Source organism: Raphanus sativus, chromosome 4 (assembly GCF_000801105.2).
Source record: "Raphanus sativus cultivar WK10039 chromosome 4, ASM80110v3, whole genome shotgun sequence".
In the NCBI taxonomy this organism is placed as follows: Eukaryota; Viridiplantae; Streptophyta; class Magnoliopsida; order Brassicales; family Brassicaceae; genus Raphanus; species Raphanus sativus.
Window position 1 is genome coordinate 22,819,318 of NC_079514.1, and position 15,425 is coordinate 22,834,742.

The 15,425-nt window shown below is 46.8% G+C and overlaps 1 protein-coding gene across 1 annotated transcript; it reads right to left on the bottom strand.

The window, feature by feature from the left end:
* Window positions 1-6,171: 6,171 nt before the first annotated feature.
* LOC130511209 (uncharacterized) lies at window positions 6,172-14,446 on the bottom strand. The gene is made up of 7 exons (XM_057008091.1): window positions 14,132-14,446; window positions 13,739-13,882; window positions 13,180-13,660; window positions 11,093-12,978; window positions 10,598-10,936; window positions 9,725-10,219; window positions 6,172-7,230 (listed from the first exon to the last, which is right to left on the bottom strand). Exons 1-7 carry the CDS (start codon window positions 14,444-14,446, stop codon window positions 6,172-6,174), a joined length of 4,719 nt encoding a protein of 1,572 aa, XP_056864071.1.
* Between the last annotated feature and the right edge of the window lie 979 nt (window positions 14,447-15,425).

Genomic DNA, 15,425 nt, shown 5'->3' on the forward strand with positions numbered 1-15,425 from the left:
TCATTATGATACAGCAATTGTATGATTGTTATGATACCATGTATTCAATTATCAATAAAGCAATTATTTTCGATACCTTGACTCTTCAACAATTCGGGTCCCCAAGAACCTGGACCTAAGGTCTTAAAACCCTTAATGACTTTCGAAGGTCTTAAAATCCTTCAAACGAAATCTAAACTGATAAACTTAAGCCTAAGGTCTTATCCTTAGAAACCACCAAGGTCTTAAAATCTTTCAGACAAAATCAGGTCTCCACAGATCTGAACCTAAGGTCTTAAAACCCTCAAATTAAAACAGGTCTCCACGGATCTGAACCTAAGCTCTTAAAATCCTTCAGACAAAATCAGGTCTCCACAGATCTGAACCTAAAGTCTTAAAACCCTCAAACTAAAACAGGTCTCCACGGATCTGAACCTAAGGTCTTGAAATCCTTAACAAAATACAAAGGTCTTAAAATCCTTATCAAATCTCAAAAGGTCTTAAAATCCTAAGCAAGTCTTAAAGGGTCCTAAAATCCCACAAACAAATTCATGTTCCCACGAACCACTCTCAAAAGAGAGCCCAAACCGAACTCAGGTTCCTAAAAACCTTGAGCTAATCTCGATATTCTAAGAATTCCTCTTAAGGAACTAAAGACAATCCAAGTCCTCTAGACTTATCATAAAACCCGAGATCTAATTCTGAGGATTCACTAAACCTCTTCCTATTGAAACTCTTAACAAAGTTCGAACTCATCCAAAAATGACTAAGTCAAATCGAAAGACTTGGAACGAAAATAAAAACCAAATTCAGATAAAAAGGGTTTAAAAGCCTCCCCAGGCTACCAAGGGTTCTGAAGACCCTAAAATAAGTCAAGGTTTAAAAGCCTCCTCAGGCTGCAAATCTGGTACATAAACAAAATTAAAAGCCCCTTGGGCAAAAGTCATGAAAACAACATTTTTAAAGAGCCTCGGCTCCTAGACATCATCATCACGGGAGCTCCTCCCGACACTCTTATCTCCTTCAGCTGGTTCACCTTCTTTGGCTGGACCTCCCTCATCTGCCTCCTTATCATCGCCCATTTCGGACGCCTCGATTGGAGCTAAATCAGGGTCCACCAAACCTAAGTTAGAACCGTACTCTCCAGAAAAGGGGAGATTGAACATATTAATCTCGAAAGTACCTGAGCTCTCAGAGAGTTGAGGAAGAGGAAGCTTGCTGATCGAGAAGTCCGAGACTTGCGCCTTCTCGTACGCAGCAGCCGCCTCCGGCATCAAGGTCATTAGACGATTATACTCGTCCTCAGCATTCTGGATTTCATTTTCCAGCATATCCTTCAAAAGGTCGGTGTTGGCCTGAAGCTCATGAGCATAAATCTGGAGCTCGACCTCATCCTTCTTCTTGGCAAACTTCTCCTTCACGGAGGCCAAGATCTTGTTGTAGGCATCAGCTACCTCTTTCTTTTCTCTCCTAACAGCCAACTTGACCTCAGCGTCCCTGTTCTTCTGGCTGTCTTGGGACGAAGCAATCAGTTCTTTGACCTGGTACTCGGCTATCTTCCGAGCAGCATCCAACTCCCCAATCTTCCTGTTCTTCACCTGGATGTCAATCGCTTGGCTCTCGATCGTTCCCTGTTGAACTCAGCCTTGGAGCCAAGTCTCTTGACCTCAGCTTGAAGTTCCGAGATCAGAGCTCGAGTCTGGTTGAGTTCAGTCTTGGTGGCCTTGACTAGATCGGTAACCTGAGCTAATTCTTCAGCGCTGGGGGCATTGTGCACAGTGTCCTCAAACTTGAACTGAGCCCTATTAATAGCGCCAGCCAGCTACAAAAACAAAAACAATGATTTAGTGAACTCTTCCAAAAAGAATTAAGCTAAAAAGTTGAAATAAAATTCGTACCTGACCCATGTAATGGGCAATCTCAACATACTCATCCTTATTCGTAAGGTTGGAGATCGAGGGGAGGGAACACCCGGTTCTCTTCATATGCCTCATCAGCGTAGCCAAACCCCACGAATCATCCAAAACTGACCCAGGCTTCGAGTGAGCAAAGTTCCAGCCAACGGTTCCCCCTCTAGAAGAGGAGGAGGAAGACCTCGAAGGTCTATCAACTTGGTCGGTCCGAGACCTCTTGCTCCTCGGAGGCTCAAATTCTGGAGGATCCCTCGCCATTTGAGGATCAGCTCCCGTCACCGGAACCTCGGAGGGAAGACCAATTCCTGAACTCTGGGCTCCGAAGGACCAACATCTTTAGCAGGAGCAGAGCCTCCATCATCGAGGACTTCCTTCACGGAGCTGAGGAAGGATCCACCTTGGTTCTTGTCGCTTCCTCGAGAGGAGCTGGCAGCCTTGGTCAATCTACCCCTGGAATGGAACGAGGGCTGAATAGGAATCTTCTGTGACTGAGTCTTTTCAGAGGTACTGGCTCCAGACAAGACTTCAAATACCGATTCACCTTCAGAGACGGAATCATGAAGAGAATCATTAACCTCACGAGACAAATTCAAACATTGAAAATATAAAATCAGTAAAGGAAGGTTACCTTCTAAACCGGCAACTGAAACTGAATCCGGAAAGGAAGCCTTGTATCGTTCAGGGAACCTAGCTGATCCGACTCTCGTGGTAGTGTAAGCTACCCAGGTATTGGGGCTGTGCTGCAGCTTCCGGTGGAGAGCTCTGGTAAGTTTGCCAGACAACTTGATAGGGTCTTTAATCTCTGCAAAAAAGAATCAAAGACAGTTAACATATCATGAAAAGCAAAAATAAACATGCAAACACATCCCTAAAATCCTAACCAGAAATGTCAGACCAAGAGGTCCTGAGGTCTCGGCTTACAGGGACCGTCGAAGGGTCAATCTTGACATAAAAGTACTTCTTCCGCCAGTCATCATCACTGGCCGTAAATTTGAAGACGCCTAGCCCTGGACGACAGGGGAGGTAGTAGGTACCGCTTCCACCATCCTTGGAAGTACTCTCCTTTATCGAGAAGAGACTCATCAGCTCGGTCAACCCCACAAAACTCCTTCTTCCTTGGCCCTAGTGATGAATCCGTTTATCACTCGGATAACCGAGGGACAAAGTTGGGGAAGGGCCAGTTGATAGTGATCTAGGAGATCTAGCAAGAGGGTGGGGAGAGGGAACCTAAGATGGCACTTAGAGATATACTTCTCATGAACACAGAACCAACCCTCCGGAACGGTTTTGGGGGTTTTGTTTTCGGTACAAGCTCTAGCTAGGTCACTCTTGCCATGAGCTTGAACGGTAATATTGACGACGTCTTGACTCTTCAAGAGCGAGGGAAAGTGAGGTCCAGAGGAGGCGCTCTTGCCACCTTTCTTCTTCATCCTCTTGACTCTTGCTCCGATCGAGTCTTTAACTTTCTTCTTCTTGGCGTCTTTCATCTTTTCGCCGGCTTCTCGCTTAACCTTCAAATATTCGGGCACCGGAAGCAGAGATTTGAACCTCGCCGGAACCTTCTTTTTGACTCATGATAGTAAAGGGAAAAGAGAAATAGGAAGCAAAAGAGGGGAATCAGACTAAGTTAAGCAAGAACGAAATCTCAGAGAGAGGTTAAGAGCGAAAAACTAGTTCGATCAAGAAGCAGATAAAAAAATAATAATAACAAAACGCAGTAAAATAAAGGAAAGAGGAGAGTTACCTTGGAAACCGTCGAGAGGCGTGGAGGAAGTGGAGAGACAAGCAGTTAATTCTCCCAGCTTTATATCCCATCATGTCTCGAAAGTCGGAAACCACATTTCAAACTCTCTTTAATCTGAGCCATCGATTTAATTAAAGAAAAACTACAGCCGTCCGATCGAGCAAGAATATATATATGGTTGAGATAGCCAGTAATCATTATCTCAACCAGAAGATCTAGGCTGGGCGGCTAGGTCTAGCTCCCGAGAATAACGAAGTCTAATCTCGAAAGCTGGGGGCAACTGTTGGGACCAAATATGGCCTGTTAGCTGACGATAGAACCAAAATAAGTGTTGGGCCGAGATAAAGCCCAACGCGTATCGGCTACCTTAGCTAAGGTTTAATACGAAACCGGAGGCTGGAAGCTAAGAGCAATCTTCGAAGAGGTCACGGTGAAGAGGAAGTTCCCATCATAACAGAAGGAGCGCAGGATCCGGTCAACGGGAGCTGTTGCGGATTCCTCAACAAACGGAGAAGATCTCGGAGATCAGTTAAAGATAATCAAGAGAAGTCCAAGGCTATTTAAAGAGAAGGTCAAGGACTAAAGAGGGGGATCCTATTCGACCCTTATTCATTTTCACAATCATTCATATAATCTCAAAAACACTTTGTTATCTTTGTAATCATCAAGAGAAACATCTCTTTGTAACCAATCTTTTACCAAGTTATCAATACAAAAACATCATTCATTATACAAGTTATTACGGAATTCAGCCCACGTTATCTTTCCCTAACCTTTCCTAAACCTTAACCTGATCTAAAATCCAGGTGGTGAGTTTAATCCCTCACAGATGCCCCGGGAGGTCATAAATGAGGTCTTCTCTAGATCGTCGGGATGCATTAGGATTTTGTTATATCCGGAGAATGCATCCATGAAACTCATCAGTTGGTGACCAGCAGTTGCATCGACTAGCTTGTGAGGCAATGGGAAAGGGTCTTTAGGACAGAATTTGCTAAGTTCGTGAAGTCGATACAGACTCTCCACTTCCCATTCTTCTTCCTCACGACCACCACATTAGCTAGCCATTCCGGGTATTGTACCTCTCGTAGGAATCCGGCATCAAGTAGATTCTTGACCTCTTCGTTGGTAATTTCCTCCTCTTCTGTCTGACAGGGGGATGCATTGGATCCACTTGAAGTTGATGCATGATGACGCCGGGATCAATTCCAGGAATGTCCTCATGGGACCAAGCAAAGCAGTCGGGTTAGATCTCAAGAAGTCGATCAATCTCCTTCTTAGCCCTTTTGGGAGCTTGGAGCTTATCTTCAAGTTTCGACCCAGGTTTCCTTCTGTAATTGCTATAAGACCTTGATCTTTCCCTTTAGGGTAGCCTGGTAGCAAGACCTGGCATTTTCCTGATCTCCCTTGACTGCCTTAATGCCCCAGGGAGTTGGAAACTTAACCAGTTGATGCAGAGTCGAAGGTACGGCTCCCATGTCGTGGATCCAAGGCCTTCCTAATATCACGTTATACGATGAAGGACAGTCGACGACTAGGAACTTCGTGACCTGATTTATACCCTCGGCATATACTGGGAGAAGGACCTCCCCTAAGGTTTGCTTTACCTCTCCACTGAAGCCTACAAGAGGGGTCACCTTCCTTGTTAGGGCCCTAGGTTCCAGCCCTAGATCGGCGTAGGCTGAGTGGAAGATAATGTTGCTGGAGCTCCCATTGTCTACCAGTATTCGCTTGACCAAACAGTTAGCTATGGTAAGTGAAATAAAAAGGGCGTCGTGGTGAGGAGCTAGGACCCTCTCCTGCTCCCTTGCAGTGAAGCTGATCTCATATGTTCCTAGGAGTAAGCGCTTAGGACCCTCGGCCTCTTGGCCGTTCCTGGCGTTGCGAGTACTTCTCTTGGCAGCAGCACTGCTGATTCCGCTTACTTCTGATCTGCCTGATATGACATGGATCACCCGGTCTTGCTGTGGTGGCAACGCGGAAGCCGCTTCGGTAGGAAGACCGGTATCTTCTTTATTTAGAAGGTTCTTGGCCTTATCTGAGAGGAAATCTCTCAGGTAGCCTTTCTTGAGGAGCTCGGCGACTTCTATCTTCAGGGCTATACAATCCTCTGTAGTGTGACCATGATTACTATGGAACTCACACCATCGCTTGGGGTCTCGGCTAGCCTCCGAGACCTTCATCTTAGGAGGCCACTTGACTTGAGGACCCATTTGTCATAGGACACCGATCAGCTCCGGCTTTGTTATTGCAAGATGAGAGATATCGGGCCATGTTGATACAATCATTCCTTCTGACCTAGGCAAAGGACGGTTTTGATATCTGCCCCTGCCTGGATTACTAGTCTCCTTAGCTGAATTGGGATGAAAGGACTCATTGCGATCATTCCTAGTCGGCTTCGGTGGACTTCTGATCGTGCTTCGGATAGGCTTTGGCCCTACTTACAACGTCCTCCTCCCATCTTACTTGAGCCCAAGCATGAGACAATACATCTTACATAGTCCTGCACTTGTATTTGGTTAGCTCCTTGTAGAGATCTCACTCCGGGAGTAGGCCCTGCTTGAAGGCTGAGATAGCCGTATCAGCGTTGCACTCGGGGATAACCACCTTCTGGTTGAAGCCTGCTATGTAGGAACGCAGAGGTTCGTTCCTATGCTGGAGGACTTCGTAGAGATCGTCTGAGTTTTTCTCTAGGTTGCGGCTACTAGCGAATTGCTCCACAAACTTGTCGCTAAGGGCTGCAAAGGACCTGATGGACTTGGTAGGAAGATTGATGTACCATTGAAGAGCAGGGCCGGTCAAGGTCGATCTGAATCCCTTGCACATGGTAGCTTCCCGTGCATCCCGGAGGATTGCTATGGCTAGCATGCGTTGCTTGTACTGAGCGACGTGATTGTCGGGATCTCCTGTACCTTCATACATCTTTATGCTCGTGAAGGAGAACTTGCGTGGCATCTCCACCAAAGCAATGTCTTCCACGAAAGGTGTATCGGAATAGGACCCTGGATTGCTCTTCCGGATAGGGGGAGCTACTCCTGGAAGCCTTTCCACCATAAATTGAATGGTATTGAACTTCTCGAAAACCACCCTTTCTAGATAGGCAGCTAGAGCTAGGTCTGATATCATGGGATTATCAGGTGAGTACTCTTTGTCCTCCGCGTCAGAATCGCTATCCACCTGCACCCGGGTCTCGTTGTGAGCGGCTTCTCGGCCCTCAGGTTCATCGTTGGTGGTGACGGGTCGGTGAGACGTTCTTTCACCATCGCGGGGAGTGTTGAGCGAAGCCATAGGTCGAACCTTAGTTCGGAACCGCTTTCGCTTTTTGCTGGTTTCGCCGAGGGTTTGGTTCTCTTGTCGAAGGACAAGATTCTCTGCCTCCATAGCGTCTAGCTTCCCGGCGCTTTGTTGTAGCTGCTTGGAGTGTTCTCCAAGTTGATCTTTTTGGGTTTGAACTTCTAGAAGAAGTTCATGACCTCCAGGCGTGGTCTCCCGATTTTTGTGAAGGTCGGTGACCTGACTTTGAAGAATTTCAAGCCGGTTGAGGAGCTCGATCTCCCTCGGGGTCATCTCCGCTTGGTGATATACTATGGATTTTACCTATTTTTACCCATGGTATATAAGTGTTTTATATACTATTTATTATGTATTGGAGTCTATTTTGAGTATTTACAGGTTCAAGGACGATTTGGAGATATAAGGTGATTTTGGTGTCTTTTGGAGTCTATCGCCAGTGCAGAACTGCACAGACGTTTCAGATGTTTAGCTCCTGATGGAGACCTTCCCACCGTTTGATTAAGCCCATCATGTTACACAACATAGAGATTCGAGTTAGATTTCCAATGCCACCGGTCTGAGGTCAATCCGCATCCTGTAGCAGAAGTTATGCCCATTTTACTGAAGAGTGGTCAGTTTGCCTCGCGAGAAGAGGCTGCCGAGAAGAGGATTGTATGTCGATCGATGCGGCACACTGCATGTCGATCGACAGTGACATCAGAATGTGGGCCGAGTATATTTCATGACCGACTGAAGCCCAGGAGTCACCACAAAGTTACCCTTGACGACTAGAAACTCTATTTATGTGTTTTCTAAGCCATTGTTGACGCCTAGACTTTCTTTACGCTTTCTTTTATTCGTTGTTCTTAGCTAGGAGAGAAGAGAAGAACTCCTTTAGAGTCCTCCTGGAACTCCTTTGCTTTTGGTTTTATATTATTTATGCTTTTCATCTATTCATCTATGATTTCTGTGACAACTATCATGTCTGAATAGATCCACCTTGTAAGACCCGAACCTGGATCCCAAGACCCAACTGATCCGCGGCCTTAAACTAATCATCTAAGTGAAATTGGCCGGTTTATGTCCAAATATTTCTAAGTCATTTTTCAAGTGATCTGAGGTTCATATACAATATATAAGCAATGCGGAAGCTAAGATAAACATTCATTTTATTAATATAAACCATGTGATCTATACAATGTAGTATTATCAATCAGTTTGCACAATAGGCTATCATAAGTTCCAAACTATCTAAACACACATCACACATCCATCCTTGGCTTGAGTCTTCACAGCTCCTTGGCTTTCCCACGATCCTGACCAGATCCTGCAATCATATAAATCCCATCAAATACACAATCAAACCGATATCCTAGCAACAAGTCTAGCAATGCATGGTTAAGTCCCTTAGAACTAGTTTATATCCCAAAACTTGTCCCACTCGGATAGGTCTCCAAAAACTAAATAAAAACCATGATAAATCATGATAATTCACAACTAAGAGAATGGTCAAGTCAGATTTCTCAGAACAGGTCTTGATCATACCGATCTCAACCTAGAACAGCCCCCACGGCCATAACTGACCACCTCTAAATCAGTGATATAAAATTATCCTTTCATCATGATAATTCATGAAAAATCCCAATTAAGAGATATATGAAGTCGGAATCCCCAAACCTCAACCGGAAGTAGGAGATCCAACCTTACATGCCCAAACAAGGCCATGGAGAGATTACTCTGACCAGTCCATGTCTTGGCGGCCTGACTATGAGTCTAAACTCACAGACAACATCAGAATATATAATAAAAGAGATAGAATGACAAAGGAAGGAGAAAGGATGCAACCAACATCACTTGGTCCATGCGGACCATCCATCCGGACCCATGGATCATGGCGATGGTAAATGGTTAGCATCACTAACCTTAGGAGTGGCCGACGATGGGTTCTGATCCTTCCCACTAGCCTTCTCGGTTCCTCTTGTATCCATCTTCACACGGTTCCTTCCCACAACTCCTCCTTGGTCGCCGGTCAAGAACAAATCACCACCACACTCACACGGCCAAACAAGTAAATCGCCGGTCTCTTTTTCTTCTGGATTCTCTGGCAATTTTGGCAGAGTTTCCCCTCTTTTTCTCATGACAAATATCGATGCCCAAGTCCTCTATTTATAGAGGAAGGCGTGGCGAACGGGTGGGAGGGATTGGCCGAATGGCCACCAAAGGAACCAACGCATCCTTTTGGTCCAACCGCCCCTCAACTGCCATCCCAACTGCTTCCTCACATCGATCATCATCAGCTAGCATCTGACCAAGTGTCTAGCTGCACCACCAGCACCCTTGGCCTCACCGGACCGCACCACCATCCCACCGGACCATAACCGCCCATGGTCCGGTCACACCATCTCAACTCATAACACTCCTCCAAGCTGAGATGAGCTGACCACTAGTGTCACCAGCTGAGTGAGCTAACACTCAAGCTACTGGAGCTGACCAGAACTCTTGTGAGCTACTGTGAGCTCCCACACACTTCATCCTAGCTGCCCGAGCTTGTTTCACACTCCGGCCAGCTATCTAGACTCTTGTCCAGCTTTCTTAAGCTTGAACCTTCCTTTCCTTGGTTAAGTTTCAGCCTCCTGATACCCTTAACCCACTCCACGGACTATGATACGCCTTGTCTTAGGTCATTAAACCTGATTTGGTGCATCTCCTCGCACCATGGTCCATCCGGCCGATCCTATCTAGGATCAGGGACATGACAAGTCTCCCCCACTTGATAGGGATTCGTCCTCGAATCCAGACCAAGTGCATCTTCACTAACATACTGATCATACCACTCATGATACTCAGCCTTCATCTTTGCCTCGGTTTCCCAAGTGATAATGTCCTTGCCATTACTCTCCCACACTACCTTGATCATAGGTACTGTCTTCTTCCTTGTTGCCTTCTCTGCCCTATCTATGATTCGAACCGGCCTTGTTTCTAAGGTTAGGTTCTTACCAAGATCTTTGGGAATCTCAGGCAACACCACATCCTGTTCGGATAGGCACTTCCTTAGTTGGGACACATGGAACACATTGTGATATGCATCCATTGCTGATGGCAAATCCAACTTGTATGCCACTGCGCCCACTCTCTCCGTGATCCTGAATGGACCCAAGTATCTAGGATCCAGTTTCCTTCTTCCAGAAACCGTGGTCCTGCCTCTGAAGGTAATCACCTGGAGATACACTAGGTCACCAACCTCAAACTCAAGATGCTTCCTCCTCTTGTCCGCATAGCTCTTTTGTCTATCTTGAGCCTCCTTCATCTTTTCCTTGACAAACTTGATCTTCTCTGTGGTCTCCTCCACAATCTCAGGACCAATCATGCTGCGCTCCTCCACTTGGGTCCAGCATAATGGTGTCCTGCATGGCCGCCCATACAAAGCCTCATATGGTGACATACCAATGCTTGTATGGAAGCTATTGTTGTAAGCAAACTCCACCAAAGGCAAGTGCTTCTCCCAGGTCTCTCCCAAGTCCAAAACAAAGGCCCTTAGCATGTCCTCCAACGTTTGGATTGTCCTCTCTGACTGACCATCAGCCTGAGGATGATAGGCTGTACTCATGTGCACTCTTGTGCCCAATGCCTTTTGGAAAGCTTGCCAAAAGTAAGATGTGAACCTCGGATCTCTATCCGACACAATGCTTGCAGGTACACCATGAAACCTCACTATTTCATTGATGTAGATCTGCACAATCTCATCCACACCATCCCCCTTCTTGATTGCCAAGAAGTGAGCCGACTTGGTTAGCCTATCGACCACCACCCAAACAGCATCCTTTTTGTTTCTGGTCGTAGGGAAACCAGTCACAAAATCCATGGTGATGTGATCCCACTTCCATTCTGGAATGGGTAAGCTTTGGAGTAGTCCACTGGGCACTTGGTGTTCCGCCTTGACCAATTGGCAAATGGGACACTTTGCCACCCACTCGGCCACATCAGTCTTCATGCGCACCCAATGGTAATATCTCTTCAAGTCTCTATACATCTTGTTCAATCCCGGATGTACTGAGAACTTAGACCTATGAGCTTGCCTCATAATCTCTTCCTTGAGTTCCTTATTGTTAGGAACACTTTTCCTCCCATTGACCAAGATGGTACCATTGCTTGTGGTTTGGTACTCAGTCTTGTCATTGAGAGCAACCTTTTGAAGGTTCTCATCCAGCTTCTGAGCTGCACAAATCCTGGTAAGGAGATCGGCCTGATCCACTGCCTCCAACCCCAATGGCTCATCAGCACTAGCCAGTGTGTTAAGGTTGAGTGACCGGACCATCCCTTCCAATATATCAGCCTCCTTCTCAGCTGAAACCTCAGCCCTTCTCCGGCTCAAAGCATCAGCCACTAAGTTGGCCTTTCCTGGATAGTAAGTTATGTCCAGATCGTAATCTGCCACAAACTCCATCCACCTTCTTTGCCTTAGGTTCAACTCAGGCTGAGTGAAGATATACTTTAGACTCTTGTGGTCTGTAAGTATCTGAACCTTGGCACCATATAGGTATGATCTCCAAATCTTCAGGGCAAACACCACTGCTGCCATCTCCAGGTCATGTGTTGGGTAATTGCCCTCATGCTTCCTCAATTGTCTTGAGGCATACGCAATGACCTTCCCATGTTGGATCAGTACACAGCCTAATCCAGTAATGGAGGCGTCTGTGTACACCACATATGGTTGGTCCTCCTCAGGCAGGACAAGGACTGGTGCACTAGTAAGCATGTTTTTAAGCGCAGAGAAACTTCTCTCACACTCCTCTGACCACACAAACTTAACATCCTTTCCTGTCAACTGAGTCATAGGCTGTGCCAAACTAGCAAAGCCCTTCACAAACTTCCTGTAGTAGCCGGCCAGCCCTAAGAAGCTCCTGACTTCTGTGGCATTCTTAGGCTGAGGCCATGCCCTTATGGCTACTACCTTCTCCGGATCAACAGACACACCTTCACTTGACACAATGTGTCCAAGGAAGCCAATGCTCTTCTGCCAGAAGCTACACTTGCTTAACTTAGCAAAGAGCTGCTGCTCTCTCAACCTTTCCAGTACAGCCCGGAGATGCCTTTCATGATCCTCCTTGCTCTTAGAATATACAAGTATGTCATCTATAAAGATGATTACAAATTCATCCAAGAAGTCCCGGAAGGTACCATTCATCATCTTCATGAATGCTGCTGGTGCATTGGTCAGACCAAATGGCATAACCACAAACTCATAGTGGACGTACCTGGTTCTGAATGCAGTCTTCTTTATATCACTTGGTTCAATTGGGATCTGATGATACCCTGAAGCCAAGTCAATCTTAGAGAACCACCTTGCTCCCTTAAGCTGATCCAACAGCTCATCTATCCGAGGCAATGGGTACTTATTCTTGATAGTAACCCTATTCAGCCCTCGATAGTCAATACACAGCCTAAAGCTACCATCCTTCTTCTTCACAAAGAGGACTGGTGCTCCCCAAGGCGACACACTAGGGCGTATGAAACCCTTATCCAACAACTCCTCTAGTTGTTTATTTAGCTCGGCCATCTCAGCAGGAGCCATGCGGTAGGGACTTTTTGACATTGGGGCCGTCCCTGGTTCCAGTTCTATTATGAATGGGTCTGACCTATCAGGGGGAATGCCCTGTGGAGACCTAAACACATCCTCGAACTCACTGACCAGCGGAATCCCGTCCGGGGTACCACCCCCAACAACCTCCTTAGTGGTGATTGTGGCAATATAAGCCTCACAACCCCGCTCAAGCATCCTTTCCGCTTGGACTGCTGATACCACAAAGCATCCAGAGGTTGGACGAATACCTTGGAACCTGATCGGGGGTCCACACCCACTCTCAAACAGCACCCTCCCCCGGTGACAGTCTAAGGTTGCCCGATTCTTTCCAAGCCAGTCCATACCCAAGATCACCTCATGATTCTTGAGTTGGACCACAACAAGATCCACAGGCATTACCCTGTCCTGGATCACCACTGGGATGTCCTTCACTCGTCCTAATGAGGGCATCAATTGGCCTCCAGCCGCACTCACTAGGCCATGATCATCTCCTGTCCCAATCTGGAACAAACCCTTTCCGACCAAACATGGACTCACAAAACTATGTGTAGCTCCAGTGTCGAAAAGTACATGTGTTTCCACACCACCAATACTTAGGGTCCCTACAGGAAACCCAATATAAGCATCTAATCCATTCTAGGTTCCATACCATGCATTTCTAAAAATTTAAAAGAATAAGATTAGATCATTACCAGTGATCGCCATGAAAGGCTTGGCCTCATCAGTGTCCTTAGACAACTCATAGACCCTTGGTGCAGATGTCTGGCCACGGCTTGGTTCCGGCTTGCTAACCTCAGACTTCATCCTGCCTGATCCATCCTGAAGCTTAGGACAGTCCTTTCGGAAGTGTCCGGCCTTCCCACACTGGAAACAAGTCCTAGAGTCACCACCAGCCGCTTGACCACGAATCTGATCTGGTCCAGGACAGTCCCGAACGGAGTGGTCCATCTTGCCACACCTAGTGCAAGCTCCCATAGCTCTCCAACACTCACCACCATGGCGCCTTCCACACTTTTGGCACTCCGGCCTTCCACCTGAGGTCTTACCCTCATCATTTGAGTCTCTCTTCCTCTTCCGGTCACCAGCATGACCAGTACCACTTGCCTGACTCCTAGTCTTGAGTCTGGCCTCTTCAACAAGGTTAGTCTCCAGCATTGCCATGCGCTCGACCAACTCAGAGACAGTACGGAAGGTACGGACTGAGCAGTAGGTCCGGAGTTCGACCCTAAGGCCTCTTATGAACCTGCGGACCTGAACCTTCTCATCCTCCAAATCCTTACCTACATACTTCCTGAGCCGATTGAACTCCTCTTCATACTCCCTGACTGACCTGCGCCCTTGAGTCAAGTCCAAGAACTTGGCCTCCAAACGATCCCATGCTTCAGCCGGGAAATACTTGTGGTTGAACTCAACCTCAAAGTCTGAGAACTTCTCAATAGAACCATTGGTGCGCTTGTCCACAGACAGCCACCAGTTGTGTGCATCTCCCTCCAGGAAGTGCACTGCTATGTCTCTCTGGTACTCCTCAGGACACCTTGTAGACTTGAAGTTCCGGGCCGGTCTGTCCCTCCATTCATCCGCCTCCATAGGATCAGCACTTCCAGCAAAGTGTTTAGTCCCTAGGCGAGATATGTGCTCCAGCACCTTCAAGTAGTCCACCTTACCAGATCTTCTAGCTGGCGGATCGAGTTCGATCACCTCATCAACTGGTGCAACTCGTCCAGCAGCTCCTGGTTCTACCACCTGAACTTGTGGAGCTTGTCCCACTGATGAATTCACCAATGGAGTGATCACTTGGGTCATAGCCAGCATCTGGCTACCCATAAGCCTGATTGCATCAAGCACCTCCTTCATGGGAGGTTCCACCAGCTGGTTTCCTTGGTTGGCTCCACCATTGGCTGCACCAATGCCACGGCCGCCCTGATCACCAGCATGTGAGGACTCTCCCTCAACCTCCATGTCATCTTGCAGCTGCCTTGCAGCTGCCTTGCAGCTTCCTCAGCTTGTTCTTGCAGCTGCCTAGCTAGCTCAGCTTGTTCCAGCTGCTGCCTAGTCTCCTAAGCTGCCTTTTGCTGCCGTTCAGCTAGACTTCCTTGAACTTCAGTCGGAATGATCCGAGCCAGAGGCAATCCAGTTGCACTGTCCACGCCAATGCTTGGGTTAGGCAGCACCACACTTGGATTGGATCCATCCTCGCCACCTTGGCCAGATGCTCCAGCTCCATCCTTAGCCCTCTTGGACTTGCTCCGACTCTTACCACCCTTAGGAACATCAAAACAACACACAAGATCAATGTTAGTAACTCTTAACCAATGATCTATCAAACCAGTTCCTAAGACAAAAATAAATCAAGCCCTATACTGTGAGACCCCAGCCGGATGTGTGATGATCAAACCATAACCCCCAAGTCCTAGAATCAACCTGGCTCTGATACCAACTTGTAAGACCCGAACCTGGATCCCAAGACCCAACTGATCCGCGGCCTTAACCTAATCATCTAAGTGCAATTGGCCGGTTTATGTCCAAATATTTCTAAGTTATTTTTCAAGTGATCTGAGGTTCATATACAATATATAAGCAATGCGGAAGCTAAGATAAACATTCATTTTATTAATACAAACCATGTGATCCATACAATGTAGTATTATCAATCAGTTTGCACAATAGGCTATCATAAGTTCCAAACTATCTAAACACACATCACACATCCATCCTTGGCTTGAGTCTTCACAGCTCCTTGGCTTTCCCACGATCCTGACCAGATCCTGCAATCATATAAATCCCATCAAATACACAATCAAACCGATATCCTAGCAACAAGTCTAGCAATGCATGGTTAAGTCCCTTAGAACTAGTTTTTGTCCCAAAACTTGACCCACTCGGATAGGTCTCCAAAAACTAAATAAAAACCATGATAAATCATGATAATTCACAACTA